Below are 27,551 nucleotides of genomic sequence, written 5' to 3' on the forward strand. Positions count from 1 at the left end.
AATAAAATTTTCTTTTTTGTGACTTCAGACCACAGGAAACTGTGCAGAAAATATTCTTGGCCTGATCGAGAACCTGACGGTTCAAGTACTTCCTTTGAATGTAAGAGAAAAAGGACAAAAATCATTTGTCACATATATAGACGATACTGTAGCAATACTTTCATTCTTTTGTTCCAATTCTGCAAATAAACCTATTTTTATGATCACTAAAAATAGGATGTGACAAGAATTTTGGATGTGGTCCTCAACACTTCAGAGAAAGTTTTAACCTCGTCATCATCTGACCCAAGTAAGCTGGTGTCAGATGGAAACCGTGTGTTGCAAATCGGCGAGAAACTCGTGTCCATGCTGGTTAAACCGACAAACACAAGTGACAATGTCAGTTTGACTCTAGACACTGTGGGTAAGTGAGAAACTGCTGTGTCTGTAATGTTGAGTACAGCCTACATGATGTTACTAACTGTAATGAGTATGAACTGTTGAACTAACATTCTTTGTGTATTTGCCGGGTTGGATGTAAAATACTTTTAAGCTGAATAATTTAAACAGTGTTTGTGGATTGTTTCTCTTTTAAATCAGAGGGACAAATCTTCTCGGTTGGGCCACAGTTCAACTTAGAAAAAATCCCCCAGCTGGATACAAAAAAAGCTTCTGTGGACATCGATCTCATTGGGATCGCCAGGAACAACAATAATAAATGTACGCGAAAAGTTCTTCTGTGACTTATTAAAGTACATTTGAGATGCATTGCCAAAAATGTATCTAAATCTAAATGGCCTTGTCATATTCAGTGCATGAGAAAACCTTCTGTTTCTGTCTCACATGATCAGCTGCTGTGGCTTTCATGAGCTACAACATGATGGAGAATCTACTGAAGCCAGACTTCTTCAACACACCAAAGGACACGATTAAAACCATGATGTCCACTGTGATCTCAGCTACTCTTCCCAAAACCACCAACACTAAACTAACTAAACCAGTCAACTTCACCCTCAAACACATCAGAGTGAGAGACTGAAATGTGCTTTTGTTTTATCAGAGCATTGATGAAAACCGTACAACATCTAATTATGTGCACGGATATTTCTTGTATCTTCATTCTTGTTTTTACAGGAGTTTGATCCCAACAATTCTCTATCCTGTGTGTACTGGAATATCAGCGAGTGGATTGTAGATGGTTGTTCTGTTTTAAAGTCCAACAGCAGCCACACTGTGTGTTCCTGTGATCATCTGTCCACATTCGCTCTCATTATGCAAACCAGCCGCCCACCAGAGGTATGGGAGCATTTCTCGTGAACAGTGAAGAACAGCACAGATTTGGATCTCATGTTCTCTCACATGTTTTCTCAGAGCGACTCTCCGCTGGATCTGTTGAATTTGGTGTGTGTGTCCGTGGGGCTGGTGTTCTTCAGTTTGGCCCTGTTGACCTTTGCCCTTTGTCAGTGGAGTCCTGGAGTGAATAATGTGGCTCGAATCAACATCTGCATCAGTCTTCTGTTGGCTCACCTTCTGTTTCTGCTCACACAGCAGTTCCTGAGCCTCATACGTCCTCAGCAGGTGAGAATGATGAAGGAGCCCTACAGCTCAGCACAGACTCACTGAGAATCATCATAACCGTCTCTCATGGTCTCCAGGTGTTGTGTGCCGTGATCTCAGGACTTCTGCACTTCCTCTTTCTCTCCGGCTTTGTGTGGATGTTCATTGAAGCTGTGCTGCTCTTTATCTGTGTGAAGAACCTATCACAGATCAGCTCCAAAAAGAGGGAGGTGCTTAGCAGTGGATTCCTGTGTGTGATTGGATATCTGGTTGCTCTGGTTGTGGTTTGTGTTTCTATGGGTCTGGTTCCTGAAGGCTACGGCAGTGAAGAGTGAGTTGTTGTTGTTTTAAAAAAAAGTATTTGATTAGATGATATAAAGAAAGTAGGTATGTTTTAACTTCTGCTGCGGTTTGATATAACTGATCAGCGAAACTTGCCACTTGTAGTCTGAGGAACTGTAAACAGAGACATGAATTCTGACCCTTTCCGTTTTCTGTATTGATGCTCATGTGGTGTTTGCGTTCTTTGTCATAGATGAAGTAGATTAGATGCAATGTTTGTTAAATACTCAGATATTTTAGACATTTTTATGTAGCAAAACAAATGCTTTTCATTCAGTACTGTATTAATGCACATCTCAAGTCATAACATTTCTAACTGGCATGCATGAATGGCTTCATGTCAGATACAGATCGATCTGTGCAGTGCCACATGAAGTCAAACACACATTTTAGTTTATGACGGACAGCTTGGGAATTTCAGAAAAAGCTCTCAGCTCTCAGTTTCAAAATCACCCAGAAGATAATACATTTGCAGTTTATTATACTTTTTTTTCCCAGTAGTAACCACCACCAGTCAGCACCTGGAATGGTATTTTGGATCATTTCATTCAGTTATTATATTGTGTTTTCTTCTGAACAGTTGCTGGATTAAAATGGATAAAGGTTTTATCTGGAGTTTTCTGGGACCTGTTTGTGTCATACTAGCCGTAAGTTCTAGTTTAAGACATTTTTCACTTTGGCTGTTGAAACCAAAAATACTAAAGTGAACATAGATTTAAGTTTCTTCTTTTTCTGCAGTTAAACCTAGTTATCTTCATAAGGATTGTCATCACTCTGTACTCAACTCTCAAAAATCTCAACGCTGAAGTTTCACAGATGAAACAAACCAAGTAATATGCATTGTTTGTAGTTCTACTACTCTTAACAAAACAATATAGTTAAAGACACATTAACTCATTCTTTCTCTGTTTCTCTGCAGGATCATGGCGTTTAAAACACTGGCTCAGTTTGTGGTTCTTGGTTGCTCCTGGATTCTGGGTTTCTTCACTAATGACAGTGAGGTGCTGGAGATCCTCTTCCTGATCTTGAACTCCCAGCAGGGAACCTTCATCTTCTTGATCTACTGTGTCCTCAATAATGAGGTCAGACATTTACTAACTTTATATCAGAGGTGGGTAATCCAGGGGTCAGAAAGGAAAAGTCCTGCCATATTTTTGTTCCACCCATGAACTCAGCAGCTGATTTCAGAGGAACCAAGTTATTCCTTCCAAGTCACAAACTAGTCTTGAGTCAAACCCAAGTCCTAAAATAGTTAATGAGATAATTAGGTAGGATGATTTATTGGTTAAAATGATGCCACCATCATGGAGATCAGTGTTTGCTTCAGTTGGGCTCTTGATCTTTGGCTTCTTGTGTTAGATATTTCTCTGTAAATGTACATGTAAAGCAGTGCGATCAGTGCTGTGCAGAAAGCTGCTATTAGTTGGTTTTACACGATGAAGTCAATATCAGGCATGAGCCTGTTTATTTCAAAAACTATTTTGTTTCATTTAACCTTGATTTAATGTTGGTTTAATAGCTATAATGAATTAATTTGAAATCTAATGAATGTACATTTTTGTAACCTTGCCCTAATAAGACTAGGGATGGGTATCGCTAAGGTTTTAATGGTATTACTACTCTTACCGATACTGCTTAACGGGTCGGTACTTTAACGGTATTCTTATCGGTACTTTTTTGTTGTGTTACTTTGTGTTGTCAGGCAGTCGAAAACTTTGCATTTCTCTGTCTGCACATAATGCACTTTTGAAAGATGCTTTGACAGATTGCTTGTGTTTCCGCCCTTACATGCGAAAATGTTGTTGCACTTATGACAACCAGCATTATCTGCATCAACTGTAGTGAAGTATAACCACACTTTGGAACGTTTTGCGGCCTCCGCCATCGTCACTCTTTGTATAAAAAATTTCAGCAATGGATAAATGGATTTGCAGCACTAAAAACTGCTTGCAGTAGCACTGCTACTAAATTAATAAAAAAATCCACATACAGCTATTATCAGCTGTTCCTTCAACTTGGCTGAGCTTTCAATGTTGTTACTGAAAAAGGTGAGGAAGTTACATGACCTGCGGTGCGCTGGCGGCATTCTGAAAAGTTAAGATGTTTTTAACTCGATGTGTTGTGGATGCGCCTGGAAAAAACAAGCTCGTCGCACAGCGTGCCTACATTTGAAATAACGAACTTGAGCGCGCGTCATATGTGAACGACCCCTTATGCGTGTGCGTGCACCGCGCTCGTTTTTGTTGTGTGTGTGTGACTGACAGACAGCCTCCGCGGCGCGCATGATAGATCTCGCAGATCTCACAGACAAACGTCTTAATATGATCGCACATTAGAAATGTGTGGTAAGATAAAATGTGCACAATAACATTATTAAGCAAAAATACATAGTACACTATTTTTTTCCCCTCCAGTACCAAAAGCAAAACCAATACCATCAGATCATACTTATACTACAGTCTTTTACAATTTAGCCCCGGGGCCAGTTTAGTACCTAAATAAGACGCACAGGCATGATGACCCAGCATATGAAACTCAACAATGGTGACAATCAACAAAATGCTTCAATCTGAAGTGCATGCTGTGAAGTGAAGTGAAACCAGGCAGTCCCGCGATAGGCAAACGCAAAACCAAGCGCCACTTTCAGCACGTATTAACCAGGGTAAGACACACAATTTAAACCAAAAACTTTCCTAGCAATGATGATCACACACTAGTCTGGTGAAAAAACAAGACAAAACACTCACAAGCTGCTGTCCTTCTACTTACCAGTTCAGTCATTTCCTTCACGAATGATAAGATTCTCGATCTCATTCAGACTCATGAAACTCGTACAGAGAAGGGCGTATTCGTTCACTACAATCAACAAATCACATGCTCTGTCACATCTCATACACAAAGGCTATTGGCTCGAGGAACTACAAAAGAAGTCTTATTAAACAAATACTACTGTAATGCTATATGTTCAGGCTTTTAGACATGAGCACTGATCATATGATCCTCAACAGTGGTGACAATAACTATTTATCTATTATAGGGCAGCAGTGGCTCAGTGGTTCATGTAGTTTGTCTACAAACTGGAAGGTTGGTGGTTCAATCCCCGGCTCCACCTGACCAAGCGTTGAGGTGTCCTTGAGCAAGACACCTAACCCCAGCTGAACGAGCTGGATAGCGCCTTGCATGGCTGGCATCGCCGTCGGTGTATGAATGAGTGAGTGGGTGAATGTGAGGCAACTTGTAAAGCGCTTTGGATGGCCATGGGGTCTGTTGAAAGCGCTATATACAGTATTGTTCAAAATAATAGCAGTACAATGTGACTAACCAGAATAATCAAGGTTTTTCGTATATTTTTTATTGCTACGTGCCAAACAAGTTACCAGTAGGTTCAGTAGATTCTCAGAAAACAAATGAGACCCAGCATTCATGATATGCACGCTCTTAAGGCTGTGCAATTGGGCAATTAGTTGAATTAGTTGAAAGGGATGTGTTCAAAAAAATAGCAGTGTGGCATTCAATCACTGAGGTCATCAATTTTGTGAAGAAACAGGTGTGAATCAGGTGGCCCCTATTTAAGGATGAAGCCAACACTTGTTGAACATGCATTTGAAAGCTGAGGAAAATGGGTCGTTCAAGACATTGTTCAGAAGAACAGCGTACTTTGATTAAAAAGTTGATTAGAGAGGGGAAAACCTATAAAGAGGTGCAAAAAATGATAGGCTGTTCAGCTAAAATGATCTCCAATGCCTTAAAATGGAGAGCAAAACCAGAGAGACGTGGAAGAAAACGGAAGACAACCATCAAAATGGATAGAAGAATAACCAGAATGGCAAAGGCTCAGCCAATGATCACCTCCAGGATGATCAAAGACAGTCTGGAGTTACCTGTAAGTACTGTGACAGTTAGAAGACGTCTGTGTGAAGCTAATCTATTTTCAAGAATCCCCCGCAAAGTCCCTCTGTTAAAAAAAAGGCATGTGCAGAAGAGGTTACAATTTGCCAAAGAACACATCAACTGGCCTAAAGAGAAATGGAGGAACATTTTGTGGACTGATGAGAGTAAAATTGTTCTTTTTGGGTCCAAGGGCCACAGGCAGTTTGTGAGACGACCCCCAAACTCTGAATTCAAGCCACAGTACACAGTGAAGACAGTGAAGCATGGAGGTGCAAGCATCATGATATGGGCATGTTTCTCCTACTATGGTGTTGGGCCTATTTATCGCATACCAGGGATCATGGATCAGTTTGCATATGTTAAAATACTTGAAGAGGTCATGTTGCCCTATGCTGAAGAGGACATGCCCTTGAAATGGTTGTTTCAACAAGACAATGACCCAAAACACACTAGTAAACGGGCAAAGTCTTGGTTCCAAACCAACAAAATTAATGTTATGGAGTGGCCAGCCCAATCTCCAGACCTTAATCCAATTGAGAACTTGTGGGGTGATATCAAAAATGCTGTTTCTGAAGCAAAACCAAGAAATGTGAATGAATTGTGGAATGTTGTTAAAGAATCATGGAGTGGAATAACAGCTGAGAGGTGCCACAAGTTGGTTGACTCCATGCCACACAGATGTCAAGCAGTTTTAAAAAACTGTGGTCATACAACTAAATATTAGTTTAGTGATTCACAGGATTGCTAAATCCCAGAAAAAAAAAAATGTTTGTACAAAATAGTTTTGAGTTTGTACAGTCAAAGGTAGACACTGCTATTTTTTTGAACACACCCCTTTCAACTAATTGCCCAATTGCACAGCCTTAAGAGCGTGCATATCATGAATGCTGGGTCTTGTTTGTTTTCTGACAATCTACTGAACCTACTGGTAACTTGTTTGCCACGTAGCAATAAAAAATATACTAAAAACCTTGATTATTCTGGTTAGTCACATTGTACTGCTATTATTTTGAACAATACTGTAAATGCAGTCCATTTACCATTAAATGCTGTCCATTATTCATGCTGCAGTGCATGATGGGAGTTTTTACTATGACTGTTGTAACTTATTTGAGATTGAGATTCATACATTCTTAGTACAACGTTTAATTCATTGTTCAATTATAAGAACATTGACCACATATATAGTAATTAATTGGGCTGTTTCACTTTAAGAACGAATTGCCCATAATGCTTTTCAGATTAAAAGCTCTCTAAGAATATGTATGCTGCTTAAGTGCACTCATTCACTGTAAAACAGTCTGAAACTACAGTAAATACGTTCTTTCAAGATTGTTGACTTAAAAACTGAACTTATGATTAAAATAAAATTGTTTTAGATATAAACTGGCTGGTGCATAATACGTAATGCACCATGTAAAAGCAGCCAAAAGCTGTTCTATGCACAACACTGATCTCACTGCTTTATAACAGCGCAATCAGCTTTACAGAGATAAATCTGACACAAGAAGTCAAGGGTCAAGAGCCCAACGGAAGCAAACACTGATCTCCATGATGGTGGCATCATTTTAACCAATAAAACATCAGCATCTGATCCTCTGTTATCATTAGAGCTGAAACAACGAATCGATTTAATCGATTAAAATCGATTATTAAAATAGTTGTCAACTAATTTAGTAATCGATTCGTCGCTAAATAAATTTTATTTGCCATAAGCGGCTCATTTCGTGCATATTTCAAATCTGCGGTGACCAAAGTGTGGCAGTAATGAGCCACCGGAGGTTTTACTCAGCCAGTACAGCAGGTGAAGTAGCGAATAGCCAATAGCTGGCCTCGTTTTATGTCACGTGCTTCCCGAACAGCGTCTCTGCAGCATTCAGCGGGAAGTGGGAGTACTTTACTTTGAGCCTTCAAAATGAAGAGTAACCTGTAAATTCTGCACTACTGAACTGTTTAAGGGGCCGTTCACATATCGTGTCTTTTGCGTGCTCAAGTTCGTTATTTCCTATGTAGGCGCGCAGTATGCACTCTCATAATGGAAGCGACGCGGTCGCGACACGCACGCGGTGCGATGCGCCCGTTTTTCCAGGCGCGTCCACACCGCATCCATTTATCCTTTGCTGAAATTTCCGGGTCTTCATGGAGAGGGCACGTCATGGATGCTTAGCAAAGGCAGACGCTTCAGGGGCGCTTCTGCCCGAGCGCTTTGGAAAGAAGGAGAAAGCGGCGCGACTAGCGTTTTCCACGCGTTTTTAGGAGCGATATGTGAACGGCCCCTAAGAATTTTATTTGTGCAGATTCTCCAGTACAAGGTTGTTTGCAAATGTTTAGTCGTAAAAGCTGATAACATTGCTTTTTAACAGTTAACATTTAAAGCTTTACAAACATGTTATGTGATCAGTTTGTCGTTTACCAGTTCATAATTCAGACTTGCAGCCTAATTATGACTGAATGAGAGAGGTAAATGTTTGAGTATATTTAAAATGCACTTCTTTTCTAAGTATTCACTGCTCTTTTTCACACAGCAGGTTTTTTGTGTGTGTCCCAATTTTTTTTTTCTGGACAACCTTCTGATGGATTTTACTTTAAATTGTGAGTTCCATTCAGGTTTCATGCCATTGGCACTTTTTTTCGAAGGATTGTTTACAATTTCACAGCATAAGCTATAAAGCTTTTTCCCAGTAAATAATAAAATACAATGCACTGCAATTTTATTCTGTTTTATCCTTATACTTCGTGAAAATATGTTCTCAAAGATTCCTTAAGCTTTGTTTGGGATGTTAAACTACTTTAGGAGCTCTAAGGACTGCCATGGTGAAAACATTATTTGAAATCTCCTTGTGAATTTTGCTAGAGTATGGGTCAGTGTTTTGATTGCAGAAGAGTTCGACAAAGGATTACTAACATAATAAAACAACTCCAGGTATATTTTTGATGAGGATATGACAATGCAAAATGGTTAAAATCTCTTAAAAATCTATGCTGAATGATAAAGACCCTTTATTAATAATTTACTTGGGGGAAAAAATGGAAAAAACTTAAATATAAGTACATAAACCGATTAATCGATTAATCGTAAAAATAATCGACAGATTAATCGATTATCAAAATAATCGTTAGTTGCAGCCCTAGTTATCATCACTAGTGCACAATCATAATTTAATTAGTCACATAATTATCTCATTAACTTTAACCCTTTGAGGATGTGGAATATGACTTGAGACTAGTTTAATATTTCTCATAACGTGATCTGTACTTTAGTTTAAAGATTAATTGTTGTGCACCTATAGCACTCCTCGCTGGCATTAAAACATAGCATATCACAGGAAAAGTCACTGAGCTTCTCTCGTCTCATTCTTGTTCAGGTCAGGCATGGTTTTATAAAGCTGAAAACTTTTGCGCATGAGCAAAATCTAGTTTTTGTGCCTACATAAAATTTTAGGATGAAATATACGGCGAGTTTTATAAATGAGACACCTGGTCTCTAAAGCCTCTTTTCTCACCTGTTCATTATAAACAAAGTGATTCTGGTTCATGAGTTCAGAGGATAAAATGATCTCATGAAGTCACTCAGCTCCTCTCGTCTTTTCTTGTTCAGGTCAGGCAGCAGTACAGGGAGTTCTTCAGATGTCTTTGCAGTGGACACAAAAAACACTGAGGACTACAGCATCAGATTCAGGAAATAAGCAAAGTACCATTGTAATACAGTAAATTACCACTACAACAGAATCAATGCCTTTACATGTTACATGACATTCTCTGCTTTTATTTGTAAACTAGCAATTTTACAAGTCTTATTTTATAGCCAATATTAATTTTGATGTAAATATGAACTTTCTTTACCTGTTGGTTTCTTTTTTCTTGTTCAATATTTTAACCCATGTGTGATTTATTGTACTTCAGACCCCTGAAGTGATATTTTAATTGCTTCTATTATTGTGCAAGAATATTTAGTGTGAAGATGTTGAATGATTTGTCATTGTGTTATTGATATTATTCAGTAAATCATCTGTGAATGTTTCCTTATTATTCAGGTTTAGTTTTATTATATATGAATTAGGTTAGACTTTATTCAAACAAATTAGAGGACTTCTTATATGCACCATTAATCAGTGCAATCAATCAATCAATCAATCAATCAATCAATCAATCAATCAATCAATCAATCATTTATTCATTTATAAATCAGACATCATTGTTTGACACGATCCCAAGGTCCACTGCGACTTTCAACTCAGTAAGTAGAAAGGTTAATTAATAGAGATGAGAACAATCCCTAAATTTATTGTTAAATCATGGCCAGAAGTTGTTTTCAAATTTTAAAAGTGCAAGGCAGCAATTTTGTGATGCATTAAATGACTGCAGACATTATAAAAATGCAACTTGCTGCTCTGAGAAAACACTAAACACAGAGAGAGGTGCTTAACAGTGGATGTGTGTGATTAGATGTCTGGTTGCTCTGATTGTGGTGTGTGTGTGTCTGTTTTTTGTGTCAAATAAAGAAAACACTGAGGACTACCGCATCATGCACCAGCAAAATGAGTAAAGTGCCAATCCTGTAAAACTGATTCTATTATCATGTAGACATTATACTAGTCTCTGCTATACATTTCACTACTTTTTTTTTTAAGTTATTTACTTGAATGTATATGTATAGAATTATCCATATTTAATGTTTTGGTGAAGTGGGTGAAGAGCCCTGTGTACTTGAAATAAGAAATGTTTTTGTTTTGTTTTTCCAGATTAAAATGTTTTATTGAAACAGTGCAATTCTAAATGTAACATTCATTCTCATGTTCTGTTAAGCAATCGGTTTAAAACCCTTTGTTTGGCACCTTAACAGTATCACACAAACCCAAGTTCAGCTACTGCCCTTATGCAAAAGATTTAGAGAGAAGTGCAGTATCATAAAAAAAAAAAAAAAAACCTAGAAGTGTCCCATGTACAGTTTAATATTAATAATGTGAAGCAACACAAGTTCTATTTCACAGAGACAGGTCAAAACAGTTCATAGCTAATAAAACAGAAAAATATTCCCATGTCATTTTATCCAAGTAATTAACCAACATCAATACATTTACCTCTTCTATTAAAATAAAATAAAATGCTGTCTAGGCAACTTATTGCAAGTGCTGATTCACACAGATGAGAAACGATCCAAGCAGCGATCACTTTGGGCCACCACTACGTTGTGAATGACTTTTCCCGACATGAATTAACGTCTCTATCAGACCGTATTATCAGAAAACCTACAGGATGCTCTCACAGAAAGACTTTCCTGAGGTATCCAAAGTCAGTCAGACTGCTGAGAAGAAACCATATCACTGTAACTTCACACATCACAGCCTCCTCTACTGTCCAGCTTTGGAACAAGTCAACACTGTAAACATAGGTGTGTGTAGTGCACAACCAAACACTGGCGCAGAGGCCACAGCTGGAGACTTTCTGCTGGACTAGACCCAAAGGAAACATGGGTTCATGACTCGAACAAATAAACCAGTCCAGTCCAGCTACGTTTTGGTTCAGAAAGTCTCTCAATGGCAGCACTTTACAGAAGAACAGTTTTGTTTTTAGCATCAAATGGGCACCCTAATTGGGCTGACCTCAAATATTCCACCTTTAACCAGAAATTATATGAAGCAAAAATTCCCAAAATGGCAGCAGCTCCAGCATTGTTATATACACAGCTCAAGAAGCTGGCAAAACATTTGCAATAGTCTCTCTGACACTCTGACTCAACTTTTCGGGAAACTTGACTTCGTATTCAACAACCAAGTCCCCGCGACGATCTGGGGATTTTGGAAGAGGAAGACCCTCCCCATTGACACGCCGTTTCATCCCGGGAGAAATAATTTCTGGAGATGTTAACTTGATTGTGCGACCATCGATTGTTGGGACAGTGATCGTGCAACCACAAAGTGCCTGAGAAAGCAGAGAAAAAAGGGATTAGAAAGGTACGAAATGACTATAAAAGAGCTAGTGAACAAGCCATGAGAATTAAGCCCTGCTTTACCTCTCGGAGTGTAATTTTTGCAGGATAAATAATGTCCGATCCGTCTCTTTTGTACACGGGATGTGGTTTATCTTTCACCACAAACACCACATCTGCGGGGATGTTTGCTGGCGTCTCATCACCTTCCCTGGGGAAAGTAATCTTGGTCCCTTCCTTCCAGCCTTTTTTCACCTCCACGGTAAGAATCTTTTCCTCAGTGCGTGTTGTTTTTCCGTCGGGGTTCAGGCGTTTGCGTGAGATCTTCATCTTCTTGGTGCAGCCAGTGAACACTTCATCTAGACTGACCCTCAGGTCGTGGGTCACCGGAGGGTCCTGTTTTTTCTCCAGTCTCCCACCATGACTGCGTGTGTTAAAGGAGCGGGGGAAGCCTCCCATTCCACCCATGCCAAAACTGGCAAATGGGTCATCAGTTTCCATATCCTCCTCCATGCCACCATTGCGTCCGAAGAACTGGTCAAAAGGGTTCCGTCCTCCGAAAAACTCTGAAAACATTGCATGAGGATCGCCTTGGAAAGTGTAGGTGAAATTACTGCCACCACCTCCACCGCCGGGGATGCCTCCCTTCAGTCCTGCATATGGCAAACAAAGACGACACGTATTACAGAATTGAAAGATGCTGTATAAAGATCACAGACAACTCATAAATACTGCACCAAGGGTCCAAAATATAGTTGTTTGCCAATATTGCAAATGGCAGATGAATTGAGAAGCTTTACTATCCTTTGAAACAGCTCATTACATTGATGACTCAACTACTGCACTTCCCAGAACAGCTAGGGATTTGAATTCTTGCCAACTGGAATTCGCAACAAGTTCCTATTTATGGAAAATTGTATCTTTAATAGTCATTATCGTTAAGAAAATACTTAATTTTTACACTTTTATTTAAAAAAAATAAATAAAAAATAAAAAAATAAATAAAAAACAAGTTTAGAGTTGTTTCAAAATTTCTGGAATGGTTCAACCCTAGGGCTAACTGGCACTAAACTGACAGCATTCAAACGCTCCGCCTCTTTCTACCACGTGACCATCAGAATCTTCCAGCAAGGGTACTGCGTTCCAAAACGCTCCACTCCAGTAGCCAATCAGAATGTAGCATCACAAATTGGGTCTATTTAACGTAATCAAAATAAACTAAATAACACTACAGTAGTTTCAACAGATTCTCGATCTACAATATACTACAGTGATCTACATACTGCGTTGCCAGTATCGCGCACTTAATGCAGGATCACATACAGATTAAACAACAGATCCAGTCAGTGCACACTATATAATTTAATGCTAATTACTTTATCATATGAATTACTATTAGTAACATCTGTATCTGCGACATCAGGCATTGCAACAGTTAAGAGTTAAAAGCGCAACTGAAACACAAGCTTGCATCATTTTACTCACCTTCTTCGCCAAATTTGTCATAGATGTCTTTCTTCTTCGGGTCGCTCAGCACGTCGTACGCCTCCGCGATCTCCTTGAACTTGTCCTCGGCGCCGGGAGACTTGTTTTTGTCCGGATGGTACTTGAGCGCTTGTTTGCGGTACGCTTTCTTGATCTCGTCATCAGATGCGCCTTTCTGGATCCCCAGCACACTGTAATAATCCTTCCCCATCTTCACCATCGAGAGTGTCTTTTGAAGTCGATGCTCTCCAAACGTCAAACAGCGGGTTCAAGCAAGTCCTGCTTGCGTTCAGGTGTCTGTCGCTAAAGATTCAGTTCACAGCAACCCTCGGTAAATAGTTTTGAGGGTAATTTCACAATGAGAAGTGCTGTCCCGTCCACCTGTGGGGTGTATTGCCTCCGCCTCGCCCTGCTGTCTCTCTATTTGAAACCGCGAGGAAAGTTCGAGAAATGTCTTGAAGTCTCTGGTTGTTTCCACCCGAACCACGTGGTGTGCTACTCCACCCATAGACCTGGACACAGATGAAAGCGAAACTACATACTGGTTTCTGACAAGAAACGACGAAACACACAGTATAAACATATATGCGTGACGTCATAACGGACGATTTTACAGTTCTGAACGACTGACCTACTCCATCAGATGGGTTGATTAGGTTAGAGCGTACTTTTCTGACCATGGAAGTTATTTATTTTAAAGATATGTTAAAATTTACGATGCCAAGTAAACATAACATTTTAAGTTTATGAGTTATATATAAAATGCATTTATTGGAATGCCTCTATTTGGGCTCTGTGTTACAAAAACTGGCCAGATAATAATTTTATTTAATAATTTATTTCTGTGTGTATTTAGTATTTGTTACTATATGACTATATTACAGTAAATTATTAAAAGTAAATCTAAATGTTTTTTTTTTCCAAATCTTCATTTTAAATCTACATGTTAAATCCAAATCATAAATGTTAATCTAAAAGTGTATATATAATTATATATATTTAAATGTTACACACATTTATAAAGAGAGAGAACATGAAAAATATACATTTAGATATAAGAGTAACATGATTACATATGATTTGGCCTTAACATTTACATGAAGATTTAACATTTAGATTTAAAATGGAGATTTAGATTTAGATAAAACATTTAGATTCACCTTTAATACTTTATTGTAATATACTCATGTATAGTAAAAAAAAAAAAAAAATATATATATATATATATATATATATATATATATATATATATATATATATATTATAAACAAATATTTTTAAGTAATAAAAATATTGCATAAAGCTTATTTTTAGTAAATCTTGCACAAATGTATTTGTTTTGTAGTTAAATCTGACCAGTTTTCTTACACATTTTATTTTACAAACGGCGGCCCATACTTGCCATCATCATAACCACACAGAATCATTTTATTAACAACAGTTGAGTTTTTCAGCCGCATGTTTTCTCCTCACATCACCACTAGGCGGCGCTCATAATGTTAGTTGCACACTTCTTGTGTCTAGTCGGACTCTGATTGGTTACTGGGTGATGGATTTCACCCAATGACAGGATCGAGCGCAGGTCTCATCTCTCTGCTCATTGGATGTGCCGCATCTTCCGTTCTTCCTGATTGGACTCCGTGCTTGTCTCTCACCTCGCTAGGAAAAGCCATTCAAACTGCAACAATGAAGCATTACGAGGTAAGATTATCATTACTGACTTTCACATCTCATAAAATTGTATTCGCGTTTAGAGAGGCTTTTTCCTGATGCTTCTGAGATCGAGAAATGATCTTGTCGTACGGAAACGGATGAACTTTACGCGTTATAATACTGACAGCAGAGAGACTGGATTAGAGAACAGGCTGCAGTGACAGTCACTTCGGCCTCATCGCCAGATTAGTGGATCAGACCAGAACACGCGCGCGTCCTGTTAGATGAGACTCTGGAGCTGAGCAGTGGTCTGTCTCCTCATGGCGCACACAACTCCTGTCCCACATTACACAACACTGTGTGCAGTAGGGACATGCTTTACAAGATTAGAGGTGACTGCTGCTCTTAAACATGTCTTCAGGAACGAGATGTATATAGAGTGGGAACCTCGCACTTGACTGACTAGTATATTCAGTCATTAACAAGCACAGTGAAGTTATGTTTTCTGCTGTAATATGACAGTGCATAGTGAGTAAATCAAGGTTCATGGGGGACTTTGGTTGTAGAGAATTAAACCACAGCTTTGCTCTTCATAAACCCGGATGTAAGTGGTTGTTTCTGTTCATTTACAATCAGTGCACATCAAATCTGTCCAGTCAATATACGTCGTTTTTAATGACACTTTACATGCTGATGTAACTCTTACTTACTGAACATGTGGGACAGGTTTGGCCGAAGTCGTTGAAAAAACTGACAATGTTTATGAGGTAGAGGGCGCCAAGAAGTTATAAAGCTCTCTCAGGGATTTTTTTTATTCATATATTAATATTTATTTATTTTAACAATTGCTAGATGCAGGCCACTTTTTAGAATGTACACATGCAATATGGATGATATTAGATGACAAATAGACGTTAAGAAGATATTTAAGATGTTTATGATTTACAATGTATGTAAAACTGACATCTCAAAGAGGTCTATCAGAGGTTTGTGCACATCTTTATCTTTATCTGGGAAGTAATAGCCTACATTAGGAAATAAACTAAGAAGGACACAAAACTGGCATAATTACACATAGTATCAAATAAATACACATTCATGTTAGTTATGCCCATTAAGCGCGGGAAAGGCACTCACGTGCGCTTCTTCAGACGGAGTTGATAGTCCTGACGTCACTCGTGTGTAGCGCGCCTCAAAGTAAACTTTAAAATAACGTTTGTTGTACTCCACGCAGTTCTTTCGGTTGGAGTCTCTCTCAGTGGCAGTGGGTATTTCCTCCAGTGTCATCTGCTCATGCCTTTCTAAGTTATTAATAATCTCTCACTCTCTCTCCCTTCCCCCTAAAACGCGCGGCTCCGAACAGCACGCGCGCTACCGACAAGACGACCGAAATCTGATGACGATTTAATAAACTGTAATTCAAAATAATGTGAAATTTGGTTAGTTTACATAACAATAATGCATAAAAAAAATCAAGCATTATTTATTAATATTATTATTATTATTATTATTCATTTTTTTATCTATAAATTCTGTTTATTTTCATTTTGGGGGTGGAAATATGACCTGGGTATATATTTTTTTAAGAATAATCTTTACCTTATGACTACTATAAGAGGTACCCAGCACAAGGGTACACACCTAAAAGAGTCTGTAAAGTGACTCTGTATGTTTCTTCTTCTTCTTCTGTAAGTATTGGTTCTAGGTGACTGGGCTCTCTTACTGTATGTCCCTGTGTGTGCATCCATAAGGCAAAGTTATAATTAGCACATATTGGGATGACTGGGGAGGGGTCACGTTTCCTCTTGAGGTTCAGAAGAAAAGAGAATAAAGTATTTATGAGTGAGATAATGAGATAAGTCTTGTTGGTTTGTTCATGCATGTGCTTTTAGGGGGTTTGGGGGCCAAATGTAAAGATGAACAAGAGGGTGACAACACACAGAAGTGGGAGGGTCGAGTTAAAGAGAGAGAGAGGGGTGGGGGCACAGACAGAGAGATTTATCTCCACAGCTGACAGAAAAGCTCCCGTCCCGCACTCGAGTTTGGAGGTGAGAGAGGGACTAAGAGAGGAGAGAAGTTAAAAACTCAGAGAAAGCAGATAAATAAAACAGACAATATGGACACCTTGGCTTTAGAGGCCACGCAGCCCAAAAAAGCTCAGAACGGAGCCCCAGTGCTCGGGCCCCCCACCCCTGCCAAACGCAAACCTGCTAAAAAGACTAAGAAAGCTGTGGTGTTTTTCGAGGTGGAGATTCTGGACGCCAAGACGAAGGACAAGCTCTGCTTCCTGGACAAGGTAGGAAACATTTTTACCTTCGGTTGCATTACTCAAACAGCTTAAACTGTTTTACACAGCACTTTCTCATGGATATTTATGCACATGCAAACGAGGAAATATGCATGGGGTGTTTCTGCTTTGACAATTTTATTTGTGATGCCACAACAGTGTTATTTTTGTATCATTCATATACTATTTAAATTAGTTTTTCTGTTTTGTTTTAAGTAGTTAAGATGTGTTTTTTAATGCATATAGTTTTTATTAATTTAGTTTTTTAGTCGTTTGACTTAAACCGAATTAAAATGAGAAATGTAGTCATGGCATCCAAGTGAAATAATATATATATTTTTTTTTTATAAAATGCAATGTCAGTTCATGTTTATTTTGAGAAACTATGGTTTTAGTTACAGTTTTATTTAATAATGTGCTGCAGAGCAAAAAGCTATTTTTTTGCACTATTATGAAATAATTTTTAAATTACAATTAAAAATGTATGAATTACTACTAATAATAATATGACTATAATAGTAATGTGATCGTAAAGAATTAAGAACCTATTCAGAATTTTAACCTAAAATTAATGTTAATTATGAACTACTTCTTTAAACATTCTGTCAGTTTCAGTCAGTTGGCTCTTTAATTATTTAATTTTAACATGAATGCACACGCTCTTGTCACTGTGGAATCTCATCCCTGGAGTGGTGTTATATATAGAGACTGTCCTGTCCGTGCGCTCCGGCTCAGGGTTGTGTGGACTCTACACGGAGGCTCGAGGTGCTTCTGTAGCCGTCTCTGTGAGGAGGTCTCTAGAATGTCACACGCTGTGGGATTAACCAGGATTGCACGCGGATGTCCTCGGATTAACTGCCGCTTCCCCGTGATGTCACTGTCTACTGGTGTCGTGATGTCACAGAGCACTGGAAGCCTGTGATGATGACATCATGAGCAGAAGGACAGATTCCCACAGATCCACTGAAGAGTCGAAGGTTTTTGGAGGGAAAGACATGATTGGCACATCAGATGCTTTAATATATGCCAACAATGCCATCGTGTTAATCAAGGTGTATTGTATTCAAAAGTGGTCATTTTATGGTATGCTGTAAGAAATTATTCTTCGAAGTAGTGAATAAAACAGTGATTATTGGAGTACTTTAACAAGAAAATAGGATTTCAGTTCTTCTGGGTCATAAGTCAATATTTATTGCTGTTTCTCTGTAGTTGTGAAATTTACTAGCTGTTTTGTGATTATTATTTTTTTTTAAAGTCATTTTTCTTTTTTATAAATGCATATTTGGGCATATCCATTACATCAGAGTGGAGGTCTGCTTTGTTCATTTATTAGGTTTCTGAATGAGTGAACATGTTTGTCAGACTCCCAGCCGGAGCTGTAGGATCTGCTCAGTTAACTGTGTTTGTGGGTTTGTTTGTTTGGTGTTGAGTGTCTCTCAGAACAGCTGCTGCACTGAAGCCACATCGCCGGGGGATTGGGGCTATATTTACCCCTCACACACACACACACACACACACATAACTGGTGTCTGTTTGATTGGCAGGTTGAGCCCAATGCCACCATCGGGGAAATCAAGTCCATGTTCCACAAGAGTCGTGAGTATACCTGAGTCTCTGATCTTCACTCCGCTAATGAAGCTGTGCTGTTTGATATGTTGAAGCTTTTTAAGAATATGTTGTATTTTTAGTATAGTGATAGTGTAAGTTTAAAATAAGCTCATGTGTATTTACAGTACTCTAATTGTTTTCTTGTATTTCTTGTGTTTGTTTCAGACCCTCAGTGGTATCCGGCCCGACAGTCCATTCGTTTAGATCCCAGTACGTATGAGTTATTATCTGAACATTATCTTTGAAGCATGACAAGTTTCAGCTGTTTCTTCACCTGATTCTGAGAGGTGTTTGTGCTGTAGGACTCTGCTTTCTAAGATTGGCAGCAATCCCAAACATTATGGTTCTTGTGGTCAAGTTTTTATAAATCTAGTGGAAGAGGTTTACTGTGATGAGATTTCTAAGGCACAACAGTGCACTGTAGATGAGGTTTCTGTTAGTTGGTATTTGCTGATGCATTCTGGGCTTGTTGTGCAGAGGGGAAATCACTGAAGGACGAGGACGTGCTGCAGCATCTGCCTGTGGGAACCACAGCCACCTTCTACTTCAGAGACCTGGGGGCCCAGATCAGCTGGGTCACAGTGAGGGACCACACACACAGACACACTCACACACGCACTGACACACACACACACACACTCACACTCACACTCATACACGCACTCATACACACACACACACACACGCACTCATACACACTCACACACACACTCACACTCATAAACGCACTCATACACACTCACACACACACTCACGCACTCATACACGCACTCATACACACTCTCACACTCACGCACACACACACACACACACACACTTTCTCTCTCTCTCTCTCACACACACATACACGCACTCTCTCACACACACTCACACACACATACACGCACTCACTCACACACACACACTGATACACACACACAAACGCACTCACACTCATAAACGCACTCATACACACTCACACACACACTCACGCACTCACACTCATACACGCACTCATACACACTCTCACACACACTCACACTCACGCACACACACACACACACACACACTTTCTCTCTCTCTCTCTCTCACACACACATACACGCACTCTCTCACACTCACTCACACACGCACTCACTCACTCACTCACACACACACACACACACTCACACTCACTCACACACACGCACTGATACACACACACACAAACACACTCACACTCATACACGCACTCATACACACAGACACACGCACACACGCACTCATACACACACACACACACACACACTCATACACACTCACACACACACTCACGCACTCACACTCATACACGCACTCATACACACTCTCACACACACTCACACTCATACACACACACACACACACACACTTTCTCTCTCTCTCTCTCTCTCTCTCTCTCTCACACACACACACACATACACACACACACACACACACACTCATACACACTCACACACACACTCACGCACTCACACTCATACACGCACTCATACACACTCTCACACACACTCACACTCATACACACACACACTTTCTCTCTCTCTCTCTCTCTCTCTCTCTCTCACACACACACACACATACACACACACACACACACACACTTTCTCTCTCTCTCTCTCACACACATACACACACACACAAACACACACTTTCTCTCTCTCTCTCTCTCACACACACACACACACACACACACACACTTTCTCTCTCTCTCACACACACACTCACACTCACACACACAAACACAAACACACACACACACACACACACTCTGTCTCTGGTGAACGACAAGTGACAGACCAGAAGTCATCTGTTTCCAGTGGAGTTTAGTGTGAAATCTGCTGGGAGTTCATTTTCTGCATATATTATATCGTAGGTTATACATATATATTATTATATATTATACGTAGGTTTATGCAAAACTTTTGGATCTGAAATTCATCATTTAAGTATAAATCAAACATGAATTTCAGTATTCGTTAGAAACTAAATGTCTCTCTCTTTCTGGATGAATGTGTGCTTCCCACATATTTGGCACGTTTGACATTGTTTAAGTTTAAGTCACATGATAAAACACTATTAATGTTCTGGAAAATACAGAATGTGGAATAAGTGCTGTGTTTGTGTCCTGCTCTGCTTCACTTCAGTCATAGTTTGATGTGTTAATCTGTCTCTCTTAACCAGTTTGTTTGGTGTCTGTCACATTATCTCTAAGAGAGCATGAGATATTTATAACCTGGAAACATGAACGCTCTCCCTGCAGCAGAGGAACTGAGCGTGTTATAACGCTTCTGTCTCTCTCTCAGGTGTTTCTGACCGAGTACGCCGGCCCGCTGCTCATCTATCTCATGTTTTACTTCAGAGTCCCCTTTATTTATGCTCCTAAATATGACTTTACCTCCAGCAAGCACTGGGTTGTGCAGTAAGTACAGAAACACTGTATTTCACATTTGAGGTTTTATAGTAGTGTCAACATCTTTGATTTCTTTAGTGCTAATCATAAAATAAGTTGGTGTCCTATGTCACGACAGTTTGATCAGTGAAACGGACTGATGGCGTCAGATGGCTGATGGGTAATTGAGTGCGTTTTTATCTGTATAGTTTGGCGTGCATGTGTCACTCCTTCCACTACGTGAAGAGACTCCTGGAAACACTGTTCGTCCATCGCTTCTCACACGGGACCATGCCTCTGCGCAACATCTTCAAGGTGAGGGAAACAGCTCCTTGTGATGGATGAAAACACATGAAAATACAAATCGAGACAGACTGCCGGATTACTGAGACATAATATTTTTCTCTAAAGTTTCTTAAGATGTTTTATAGACTGCATAAAACATTGGACAATGCGTTTATATTTGACATTGTTAATGACCAGTGAAATTGAAACGTGTGCTAAAATTGTTTTGAATTTGTTCCAGACAATAATAGACCCGTGCTAAGCATATTATTAATAATAATAATAAGAAGAAGAAGAAGAATGGATGTTTCTAAGAATCAGCCGCTGTAGAAAGTGCTGGCGCTGGAAAAACTCTTTCTGAAACAGGCAATTATTCATGAGCACGAAGAAGTGACATCACAGCAGAGCATGTCGAGTCATGACTTTTCTTATAGAGGGAAAAATATATTTTCGAATGGAGCAGAAATCTAGAAATGTTCTCTTTCACATTGAACCGCTCCGTGGTTACTAAGATGTGTTTTACGCTGTTTGTTAATCGTAATTTGACTGACTTCGGCACAGTCTTCCCGTTCAGAGTAATATTCTTCGATCTTATGGCAGTAATATTAAAAGATTTAACTGTGTGTTTTGCAGAACTGCACATACTACTGGGGATTTGCAGCGTGGATGGCTTACTACATCAACCACCCTCTGTACACCCCACCCAGTGAGTCCACACACATCCAGCTTCACATCGCCCGGATAGGGCACTTTCTGAGATTTATTTTTTTCAATCTTACCAATCCTCATGGTGTATGTGTATGTTAAGGTTTACTGTAGTGCTTCCTGATTCATAAAACAACAGTTAAGCCACACTCTCTCACACTCCTGTTTGTGTTGCAGTCTATGGAGAGCAGCAGATCAGACTGGCCCTCATCGTGTTCTTGGTAGGATCTGTTATTATGTCTCAGTCATTACCTAATCCATGATAAAACTGACCTCATGATCTCTTTATGGTCACAGTTCTGTCAGATCGGAAACTTCTCCATCCACATTGCCCTGAGAAATCTTCGACCTCCAGGTAAGATCCCACACTCGTCTTTGCTTTTTTCATCTGTTTCTTGACTCATTATTTTATTAGACCACCGAAAGTAATGTTTTCTTTTTTCTTTCTGCAGGATCTAAGACTAGGAAGATCCCATATCCGACTAAAAACCCCTTTACGTGGATCTTCCTGCTGGTGTCCTGTCCCAACTACACGTATGAGGTCAGCCTTTACTCCTCTATAAGAAACACATCAGGAAATTCAGAATACACACCTCAAAATCTAAAGGAAAAAAAAACTGCATGAATATAATCTACCATTATGAGGATTTTTATGAGGATAATTGTTAAAAAACACATTAATTATTTTATGTTATAATTATTCTCATTACTGTTGGTAACACTTCACAATAACCTTCATTAGTTAATGTGTTATCTAGCATCAACTAGCAATGAGAAACCCATTTATCACTGTATTTTATTTTTTTATTTTTCAATGTTACTATATATATATATATATATATATATATATATATATATATATATATATGACACACAATTTGGCAATTTTACAAGTTTGACTCTGATGATATTTGTGATCCTGGAGCACAGAACCAGTTTTAACTCTTTGGGGTGCATTTGTAGCAATAGTCAAAAATGCATTGTATGGGTCAAAATAATAGATTTTTCTTTTATGCCAAAATTCATTAGGATATTAAGTAAAGATCATGTTCCATGAAGATATTTTGTAACATTTCCTACTGTAAATATATCAACTTAATATTTGAACAGTAATATGCATTGCTAATAATTTCATTTCCAGTGATTTTCTCAATATTTTGCACCCTCAGATGCCAGATTTTCAAATAGTTGTTTAAACAAATCTATCCTTATGGCTGGTTTTGTGGTCCAGGGTCACAGTTGTAATGTGTATCGTGCCTGAAGTGTGTGTTTTCATCACATGATCTGAATCTGCTCTGGTGTGTGTGTGTGTGTGTGTGTGTGTGGACGCAGCTGGGCTCGTGGCTGGGCTTCACTCTGATGACCCAGTGTCTGCCCGTGGCCTTCTTCACACTGGTGGGCTTCATTCAGATGACCGTGTGGGCCAAAGGAAAGCACCGCAGCTACCTGAAGGAGTTTCGTGACTACCCCGCGCTCCGCTCGCCCATCCTGCCCTTCATCCTGTAGGACAGAGTCACGCAGTGTTCCCCTCGTCTTTTTAACCTCATTTTCCCGTCTCGTCCTCCCCTAATCATCTCTTTTATACTGTGTCATGTCTCTTTCCTGCATCTGCTCATCTCTGGGATCAGACTGATTCTGAATAATAAAGTCAGCTCAGATCCAGCTTTGCTCTAACGGCTCCATATCGCCCTCTGTGGGCTGGATCATGTCTATCATCTGAGGAAACCTCATGAAAATGATCATTTTGTATTTTGAGTGCATTAGGTGCTAATGAAAGAGTTTTTGAGATCTCTGATGTGCACTGATAGTTTGATGGCTGTGACTTTAGTAAAGATGTTTAGTTCTGCGTGCCACTAACAGGAGGACCTGAAGTAAGCGGTTGAAGACCAGCGACTGTATTCAGCACTCTAGAGACAAGTGTGATTGTTAGACTACACCTGAAGCTAAAGGTAACTTAGCGCAGACTGCAGATGTCAGACCTGTTTTGTTGACCTAACAATTTATATTAAATAATAATAAAAAAAAACACTGTCATTGGCTGGCTCTTTGTATACTGTATTCAGAAAACATGCTGTGTAATTCATGAAAAGTGTAGCATTTTACTAGATTCGGTTCAGTTTCTGGATAAACGTCTTTGTTAAGAAAATGCTCCATTCATGTTCTGAGAGCTCAAAAGACAATCTTTATTATTGAGAGAGCCATTTATATACACAGAAACAGCAGATGGAGAAATGAAGACGAGGGTGGGATATTTATGCTGCATTTTCCTCGATCCTCTTTTTCCTCAAGTTCAGTCTTCTCTCTCTCTCATACTCTTTCATCCTCATCACATAGCTGCAAAGAAGAAGACAAACTCAATAAGACAAACATATTATACCAAAAAAATCTGAGTAAGCAAAAAATTAATTTTCAATTACCTGGTTATCATCACAGAATGAAACATTTGTTTTTATATAACAGTTGTGGGCCTACTTCACATTACACTTTCACTTTAGTAATAAAATAAGTCTTTAAAAATGTATTTTGATTCAATAATATAAATTATTTTAACATTTAAGGTTTGTATTATTATTATTATTATTATTGAAAAACTACTGATCTTTGTAAAGTAAAAAAAAAAATATATATATATATATATATGTAAGAAAGAATCACGTTTATCATGGGACATGTTAAAAACGTCTAGCAGGATTTACAATTTTGTTCAAGCCAAATTAAACTAAATATTCTTTCAAAGTCATGTTTTTGAATCCTGAGGATCCAGCAGTGATGTGCTGAGATGAAATCAGTGAAAACCATCTCGACGGAGGAAGCAGTGCCTGTGCAGTTAAATGAGTGACTGTGTTGTGTTTCTTACTCCTGATGTTCACAGTAGTCCCAGTCGTGTCTCTCGTGTTTGCAGGCGAGGAAGTTGGGGAAATTGTCTCTCTTGCACTTGAGGAGTTTGAGCAGGTAGTGTGCGCAGTAATCCCGCTGCTCCACCGGCAGCATGGCCAGGTTCATCTGCTCACGCGTCGCCACCATCTCTGATAACACCAAGAAGAGGAGATGAGCTCCACAACAAACATACGATACATCACACTCATCTTTCTGTTACACTACAGAGTGGACTTCCTGTGACAGCTCAACTCAAGCACTTGAGTCAAAGGGTGAAGATGTCAAAACCTTTAAACACATACACACAAAAATTATATATACACACTAAATGATTTAAATTGCAAATATAGATTCCATCCATTTATACACAGTGTTGACAAATAAATATACTTATGTAAACATGAGTCAGTCATTCATGAATGAAACGGGTAATATTTCTATAACTGTACTATATATATATTTATCATCAATAAATCGGATATTTCATATCTCCCCCCATGTATTGTTTTTCCAACAAGTAGCCACATTTTAACCATGTTCACATTTTTAAAATTAATAAATGTTATTGTTTTCACAATAAACAGATTTGTGCTTTTTAACCAATTTTAATGTACTTTGAAGCTAAATGTGTATACACACAAACATTTTAAATTTTATTAGTTGCGAATTTAGAAATATTACCCTTTTCTTGTCTGTTGCATTTATGACTGACAAATATGCATCAGTTTAGAACTTTATGTTAAAACTGCAATCCAAATGCAAGTAAATGTTATGTTTTTAAGAGGAAGATTTATGCAATTTAAATCAATCTTAGATTTGGTCCTTTTTCCCTCCACATAAAATACTTAGATGAGCCTTTAAAAGTTAGACATCAAGTATGTTTTCTTCAAGACTTGTAAGAACATTTGTAAAGTCAGTAACAAAAAGGTAGATTGGTCCTATGTAAATCAGTTAAGTAAGACTAATTACCGTACTGTTGTTTAGAAATGACCGTGCAAACATGTTGTTCGTGTTTATGCAACTGGCCCCTGGAAATTTAGTCAACTTTACATGACTCGAGTTATATTGACAGCAAATCTACAAGAGTAAGGTTACAGGTGACAAATTTCAACTAAACTGACGCATTTAAGAGCATGTTTTTCTAGACGCCTCTTGTTTGTATCTGAAGTTCAAAGTCAATCCGAGGACCTGAAGACTCGCGGTTCATGTTTACAGACGAACACAAGTCTGAAAGTGACGGATAGTGTGTGTGAAACGCGCTGATGAAGGTGTAGTGAAGCGGTGTTGGCTCACCTCTCTCCTTCCGCTCCGGGAAGCCCAGCTGCGGGTCATATTCGGACGGTTTCCTCGGGTCTGGCGTCACATCTCTCTCCGTGATGTAACTGCGCACGAGGTGTGACCCCATTCTGAACGCGGTATCCCACCACTGACAGCTTAATGTCCAACCACTGACAATAATCTATTATAATGCAGAAATCAAATCGATTCTGCACACTACCACTCGGTCACCTCCAGAAACCCTCCTTTACTTCCGGTCTGCGCCGGAAGTAAACACGCGCAACCAGTAACACGCTCCTGAACGCCCTCCACACACTAATTAATCTGTTCCGCCTCGAGTCTGCTTAAAATATGTCAAAAGTTTTAACTTAAAAATCATTAAAATAATTCGCTTATATTGCTGCTTTCGTAACAAACGTTTCAAGATAAATTACAACAATTAGTTTTAGATTTTAATGTATATGTCAATATATAACATATTTCCCGCGTCTCTCGTTAATAAAATACAATAAAATCGCCGTGAGGTGCATTTATGTTTGATTTCCTAGTCAGAGACTAGACGTCGCATTAACATTAAACTGTACGTATACGGCTTCCATTATATAAAATTAGTGAAGCGAATCAAATTTGAGCATAGACAGTAAAATACATTTTGAGCAAATGACATCTTCTAAAGCTCTATTTCCGCTGTAGTTAATGAAAGCCCGCCAAACAGTGTCGCCACAGAGTTAATTTCAGTTATTTGATGTATTAATGCGCGTAGTTATGTTTCTTAAATTATTAATGACATGTCAGGCCTAGTTAAACAGAACTGGAGTGAAAGTACTGTGGAACCGGAATGGATTTTTACTAAAGTGGATTCGTATGTCTGCGAATTTGTTTTGTGGTAAGTTATGAAGCTAATGTTTACAAAAAAAAAAATAATTAGGTTAAATGAACGTTTGGTTTAAGTTTGAAAATGAACTTTTTGGCCTAATGTATGGTATGGCTGGGTACATGGGCCAAACTTTTACCATGTGACTTATCACAGTTTCACTAAAAACTGCTTATTAAAACCAAGGTTGACAGTCAGTGTATTGTATTCTGTTTGCACTTATATCTTTATTTGTGCATCTTTGAAGTTCGTGATTGTTATTAATGAGGATGTTGTGTTCATCTAGGACGCACTTCAACAACATATTTATAATGTGTATCTTCGTCCTGATTTTTAATCTTTATTGATAATCATTAAATGTATATTGATAAGAAGTGTCTGTGTGTGTGTGTAAAAGAAGTGTATATGCTAA

The 27,551-nt window shown here is 38.8% G+C and overlaps 4 protein-coding genes across 5 annotated transcripts; 2 read left to right on the forward strand and 2 right to left on the reverse strand.

Moving 5' to 3' along the window:
- Positions 1-1,046: 1,046 nt before the first annotated feature.
- Positions 1,047-9,743, forward strand: LOC128020973 (putative adhesion G protein-coupled receptor E4P). Its single transcript, XM_052608229.1, has 7 exons — positions 1,047-1,055; positions 1,114-1,275; positions 1,351-1,557; positions 1,635-1,867; positions 2,459-2,525; positions 2,617-2,960; positions 9,368-9,743. The coding sequence occupies exons 1-6, from the start codon at positions 1,047-1,049 to the stop codon at positions 2,710-2,712; spliced, it is 774 nt and encodes a 257-aa protein (XP_052464189.1). The 3' UTR covers positions 2,713-2,960; positions 9,368-9,743.
- A 962-nt stretch (positions 9,744-10,705) lies between these two features.
- On the reverse strand, positions 10,706-16,140 carry LOC128017813 (dnaJ homolog subfamily B member 1). Its single transcript, XM_052603392.1, has 4 exons — positions 15,974-16,140; positions 13,184-13,695; positions 11,783-12,351; positions 10,706-11,691 (listed from the first exon to the last, which is right to left on the reverse strand). The coding sequence occupies exons 2-4, from the start codon at positions 13,401-13,403 to the stop codon at positions 11,458-11,460; spliced, it is 1,023 nt and encodes a 340-aa protein (XP_052459352.1). The 5' UTR covers positions 13,404-13,695; positions 15,974-16,140; the 3' UTR covers positions 10,706-11,457.
- Positions 14,778-24,144, forward strand: LOC128017805 (very-long-chain enoyl-CoA reductase-like). Of its 2 annotated transcripts, XM_052603370.1 has the most exons (12): positions 14,778-14,884; positions 17,082-17,132; positions 18,668-18,719; positions 18,897-18,941; positions 19,209-19,312; positions 21,035-21,150; positions 21,330-21,435; positions 22,039-22,111; positions 22,288-22,331; positions 22,408-22,465; positions 22,563-22,651; positions 23,443-24,144. In XM_052603370.1, the coding sequence occupies exons 1-12, from the start codon at positions 14,870-14,872 to the stop codon at positions 23,614-23,616; spliced, it is 927 nt and encodes a 308-aa protein (XP_052459330.1). In that variant the 5' UTR covers positions 14,778-14,869; the 3' UTR covers positions 23,617-24,144. The 2 variants fall into 2 exon arrangements, with proteins under 2 accessions (XP_052459330.1, XP_052459338.1); XM_052603378.1 differs by lacking the exon at positions 14,778-14,884 and having other exon boundaries at positions 16,769-17,132.
- Positions 24,145-24,269: 125 nt separating this feature from the next.
- Positions 24,270-26,540, reverse strand: LOC128017821 (NADH dehydrogenase [ubiquinone] 1 beta subcomplex subunit 7-like). Its single transcript, XM_052603398.1, has 3 exons — positions 26,281-26,540; positions 24,968-25,136; positions 24,270-24,444 (listed from the first exon to the last, which is right to left on the reverse strand). Exons 1-3 carry the CDS (start codon positions 26,390-26,392, stop codon positions 24,363-24,365), a joined length of 363 nt encoding a protein of 120 aa, XP_052459358.1. The 5' UTR covers positions 26,393-26,540; the 3' UTR covers positions 24,270-24,362.
- Positions 26,541-27,551: the final 1,011 nt, after the last annotated feature.

Source organism: Carassius gibelio, chromosome A1, assembly GCF_023724105.1.
Source record: "Carassius gibelio isolate Cgi1373 ecotype wild population from Czech Republic chromosome A1, carGib1.2-hapl.c, whole genome shotgun sequence".
Lineage (NCBI taxonomy): Eukaryota > Metazoa > Chordata > Actinopteri > Cypriniformes > Cyprinidae > Carassius > Carassius gibelio.